Source organism: Homarus americanus, unplaced genomic scaffold (assembly GCF_018991925.1).
Source record: "Homarus americanus isolate GMGI-L3 unplaced genomic scaffold, GMGI_Hamer_2.0 scaffold32229, whole genome shotgun sequence".
Classification (NCBI taxonomy): Eukaryota; Metazoa; Arthropoda; class Malacostraca; order Decapoda; family Nephropidae; genus Homarus; species Homarus americanus.
In genome coordinates, this window is record NW_024713265.1 from 26,652 (window position 1) to 32,651 (window position 6,000).

Sequence of the window (6,000 nt, forward strand, 5' to 3'; positions counted from 1 at the left end):
TGTGTTTTGATGTACCCACGACCACCGGAATAAAAATGTTGGCATCTGTTTTTTTACTAACATGAACGACACGAAAAGTCCAACAGAATTTCAGACCTATAATCCAGTTTAACAATAACGGAAGCCCGAGCCGAAATGTAATTTTGTAATTGCGTTTAACTTGTGCGAAATGGCGGCCGTCAGGTCACAATTGTGAGGATCTCCATTAGATTACGACACCAAATTGTCCTGAGCTGACGCAGGGAATGAGCGGCGTGGAGGAGCACACCCGAGTGATGTATGGTGAGGCCGCCTTGGGGGGATACCTCGCCACCTACCACACACCATGTACCACACCTACCATACCTCCCACGACTACCACACACCATGTACCACACCTACCATACCTCCCACGACTACCACACACCATGTACCACACCTACCATACCTCCCACGACTACCACACACCATGTACCACACCTACCATACCTCCCACGACTACCACACACCATGTACCACACCTACCATACCTCCCACGACTACCACACACCATGTACCACACCCACCATACCTCCCACGACTACCACTAATACCAATGTAACACCTACTATACCTCCCACGACTACCACACACCATGTACCACACCTACCATACCTCCCACGACTACCACACACAACCATGTACCACACCTACCATACTCCCACGACTACCACACACCATGTACCACACCTACCATACCTCCCACGACCACACACACCATGTACCACAACCCACCATACCCCACGACTACACACACAATATATACACACCTACCATACCTCCCACGACTACTAACTATGAATTCACACCTACCATACTCTCCCGACTACCACAAACCATGTACCACACCTACCATACCTCCCACGACTACTACACACCATGTACCACACCCACATCTCCCACGATACCAACCAACACCCACCATATCTCCCCACTACCAACACCATGTACCACACCCACCATACCCCACGACTACCACACACCATGTACCACACCTACCATACTCCCAGACTACCACACACATGTACCACACCTACCATACTTCCCACGACTACCACACACCATGTACTACACCTACCATACCTCCCACGACCACCACACACCATGCACCACACCTACCATACCTCCACCCACCACACACCATAACCACACCTACCATACTCCCACACCACCACACACCATGTACCCACCACACCCACCATACCCACACACCCACCATATCGCCACCCACCACACACCATGTACCACACCCACCACGCACCCACCACACACCATGTACCACACCCACCATACCACCTACCACACACCATGTACCACACCCACCATACCCGCCACCACACCACATGTACCACCCACCATACCTCGCCACCCACCACACACCACCACACCCACCATACCTGCCACCTACCACACACCATGTACCACACCTACTCTATCACACCCCACATACACTAATAACACCTATGGTGGAGTAGCATGAAGGACCCTGGCTACAGCCTCCTCCCCTGGAGTCATGTGTGTGGTGGAGGACCTGCAGGCTACCAGAATACGCCCCTGGAAGAAGATAGCTGGGGCTCTGGGGAGGTAGGGGCCTGTCTGGGGGCTCTGGGAAGGGTATGGGCCTGCCTGGGGGCTCTGGGAAGGTGGAGGCCTGACGGGGAGCATGGAAGTCTGGGGACCTAGAGGGAGAGTGTCCCATGAGGATCGTCGTGCCGTGATGAACCTGACACACTGGAGCTGGCGAGGGTACATCACCCCTAGTGTGTGTGTGTGTGAGAGAGAGAGAGAGAGAGAGAGAGAGAGAGAGAGAGAGAGAGAGAGAGAAGGTATATATGGTTCAACTCTCGTTTGGACCATAACTTCAGGAAAGAGTTGGAATCACGGGATCTGAACTTTGCTCATAAATCGGCGGCTGACTTACGATGTGATAATTTACCGGCTGAGAATATGCAGGAGGTGGCGGCCACACCCTGCACCAGCATACTGATGAGTAACCCTGCCTGCCTCAGTCCCCATGAGTCCCCCTGCCTGTCTGCTCCAGTCCCTGTCTGTTTGAGTATCCCTGCCGACCTAAGTCCCTTATCTGTGACTCTTGAAAGAAGGAGATAGAGAGGTGGAAGAAAAAGAAAAGATTGAAAGAGAAGGAGTTGAAGAAGGAAACAGGAGAGAGAGGAGGAGGAGGAGGAGGAGGGAGGAGGAGGAGGAGGAGGAGGAAGACGTGTATCATGCAGCGTGAGGCAGGACACATTAGGTAAACAAGTATGGTGTCTGTGTTCATGTTGGTCCTGGATTATAAACTTACAACCTAATTACGGGAGGTGACCCAGCTGTCCCCCCCCCTCCCTCTCTCACCCTCCCTCATTCCTCTTTTCTTCTTCCCTCACTCTCTCACCATTCCTCACCTACTATCCTCCCTCACCTCCTTCACTCCACACTTCCTCACTCCACATCTACCCACACCTCTCACCCTCCTCAATCCACACCTCACCCCTACCTCCTTTCACCCGACACATCCCCCTCACCACCCCTACCTCTCCCTCCCTTCACCTCCATCACCTCACCTCCTCATCTCCGCTCACCTTCCTCAACCCTCCCCTCAACCCCCAGCACCTCCCCTAATATCACCGGCAGGAGGAACTTGTGGGTCTTATGGCCTGTGTTGGTATTTTTAGAAGGGGCCTTCTTTCCTCTTCTCAATCTTTCCGTCTCCTGCTTCTCTCTTTTCTCAACCCATCTCTCACCTGTCTCTCTCTCCCGTCTCTCACCTGTCTCAAAGGAGGCATCAAAACACAGGTGTCCTCTCTCTCACCCTACTTATCTCTCACCTGTCTCACTCCGTCTCTCACCTGTCTCAAAGGAGGCATCAAACACAGGTGTCCTCTCTCACCCCTACCTATCTCTCACCTATCTCTCCCTCCGTCTCTCATCTGTCTCAAAGGAGGCATCAAAACACAGGTGTCCTCTCTCACCCTACTTATCTCTCACCTGTCTCACTCCGTCTCTCACCTGTCTCAAAGGAGGCATCAAAACACAGGTGTCCTCTCTACCCTACTTATCTCTCACCTGTCTCTCACCCGTCCTCACCTGTCTCAAAGGAGGCATCAAAACACAGGTGTCCTCTCTCACCCTACTTATCTTCACCATCTCGCACTCCGTCTCTCATCTGTCTCAAAGGAGGCATCAAAACACAGGTGTCCTCTCTCACCCTACTTATCTCTCACCTGTCTCTCACTCCGTCTCTCACCTGTCTCAAAGGAGGCATCAAAACACAGGTGTCCTCTCTCACCCTACTTATCTTGACTTGAATTGAAACAGTTTATTTAGCCAGAAAAACACAGATACAGAGTGGATAACAATAACAATATTAACATGGCTGAGCCAGTTGAGAACATGAGCTCTCCTGTAGGCACCTGATATATACTATACATTTATCTCAAGGAAGTATTGTGTAACATTTAGTAACACCTGGAATAGTACAATAGCATGGTGGTAAAAAGAACATCTCATAATGTTACCACGGTTATCACTTCAATATTTATTTATTTTATTTACAGTAGAATTGAAAAACATAAGTATGATGGGGAGCAGTACAACCTGGGTCGTACAGTAATAAGGTTGAACAAGAGGACAGAGCTGTCAGGATTATGTCTAGTTGGCAAATGTGTTTATTGCAATGGTAATTTATTATCTATTTACATGATAATTTCAGACAAAACGGTTTTGATGGTACAATAAAAGAAGGTACTGTAAATATAGGAGGTGTTACAATAAATATTAATACTTAGACAATAGATATTTTTTAAGAGATGATTTAAAGGAAGGGAGCGTAGTCTTTGCTGATGGTGGGGGTAAGTTGTTTCAATACCGTGACATTTTTTGGAGGTCTGGGACTGAGAGGAGCGCATGGGGGGGTGGGGGTCTTAGTAGTCTTGGGTGCCCTAGTTGTATCTTTGATTATTCCAAAACTGGAAATAATTATTGTCAAGCAAGTGATTGATAGATTTGTAAACAAAGAGGCACAGCAGTAGGTGTTAATATCTTCGAATTTTAAAATTTTTAATTTAGCAAATTTTTCCTTTGCGTGATCTATTTTTTTTTCAAGTAGGTCATTGTCCGTACAACTCTCTTTTGTGCAGTAACCAGACATTGTGTTTTTGAAGAGCCAGGCCCACATAGTGTGTGACAGTGTATCAAGTGTTGGTAAACAAGATCATGATAGATTTCTTTCATTTCTGTGAGAGTGAGTGACTGTCGGGTGTGATACATGGTACCGCACTGTTTATTGACTTTACTGTGAATGGCTTGTTTGTGGTTTCTCCAGTTAAGTTTCTCATCAACAATAACTCCGAGGAATTTAGTATTTTGTCTGCTCACTCCGTCTCTCACCTGTCTCTCACCTGTCTCTCACCCTGTCTCTCACCTGTCTCAAAGGAGGCATCAAAACACAGGTGTCCTCGCTTGGCCTTGCCGGAGCACCCTGGCGGCCTCATCACCTGCCGGGAGATGTTGGAGAGTGTCCCCTCCATGTCGCTGTCGTCCGTGTCTGTTGGTGGAGAGAGAGAGTGGGATGAGTGGGGTGAGGGGTGGAGAGGGATGAGTGGGGCGGGAAAGATTAGAGGGGGTGAATGGGATTAAAGGGATGAGTGGGGTGAGAGGTATTAGAGGGACGAATGCTTAAAGGGAGGATTGAGGGAGGAATGAATGGGATAAGAGGGATTAAAGGGTGAGAGGGTTGAGTGACGTGAGAGGGATGAGTGGGGTGAGAGGGATGAGTGGGACAAGCAAAAGTGAAAAAGGGCGAGTAGGTTGAGTGGTGTGAGTGGGATGAGAGGGGTGATGGGGTGACTAGGGCGAGTGGGATGACGTTGATGGTGGGCCCAAATAATATCAGCAAACACGATATTTTCTCCTATGTACAGTAGAGATAGATAGATAGATAGATAAATAGATAGATAGATAGATAGATAGATAGATAGATAGATAGATACATACATACATACATACATTATAAATGGAGAGAGAGAGGGGGGGGGGGGAGAGAGAGAGAGTGTACACGTTCCCAACTGGTTCAACATGAATAGACATTGTTAGGTCATCTGTCTGGCTCCTGTTTTTATTTTTGTTAGACGTCATAACTCAGCCGACACAACACAATGTGTGTGTGTGTGTGTGTGTGTGTGTGTGTGTGTGTGTGATATTCCCCATACATTAATATCCGTTTAGATATAATTAGTTCACCCAAACAGCCACCAGAGGGAATAGCGTTCTGAAGCTAAAGAAAATGAATGTCATGTCAGGGTAGACTCATCTGTCCAGTTGTAACTCCCCCCGCCTCCACCCCCGCCACACACACCTCGCTTCATATACACCGTAAACATAGACATATATATTATACACACTGAAGTCATACACTACCCACATTCATACAAAATTCCCTAAGAGTAAAAACAATACAGGACTCTGAAATAACCGCTAATACAGGCTCTTACCACACCAGCTACAAGAGAGAGAGAGAGAGAGGCACCAGACACAACTTGCCTAAAGCAGATTGGTTCATAAATCATAATTGTGAGTTGGTGGCAGAACAGTTTATATTCATTGTTGTATACGGGCGTGAACACCACTATATGATGGAGGTGCTCTCACCCTCTCCATACATACATGCATACACTACTCACTCACACACACATATATATATATATATATATATATATATATATATATATATATATATATATATATATATATATATATATATATATATATATATATATATATATATGGAGGGAGTAACAAGATCACTAGATTACAAGATGATGTTACCGCAAGACTAAGGTCAAGATATACTACAAGTACCTCTGGCCACACTTGGGTGTGAAGGTGGATGGCAGGGTGTGAAGGTGGATGGCAGGGGTGAGAAGGTGGATGGCGGGGGTGTGGAGGTGGATGGCAGAGGGGTGGAAGGTGGATGTGAGGTGAGAA

General features: G+C 47.5%; 1 protein-coding gene across 1 annotated transcript in view; it reads right to left on the minus strand.

Moving 5' to 3' along the window:
- The window catches only part of LOC121871568, a 28,687-nt gene extending 24,131 nt beyond the window's left edge, over nucleotides 1-4,556 (minus strand). Inside the window, exon 1 of the mRNA XM_042374005.1 lies at nucleotides 4,439-4,556. Coding sequence (XP_042229939.1) covers nucleotides 4,439-4,544 — 106 coding nt within the window. The 5' untranslated portion in view covers nucleotides 4,545-4,556. The remainder of the gene's footprint in view (nucleotides 1-4,438) is intronic.
- Nucleotides 4,557-6,000: the final 1,444 nt, after the last annotated feature.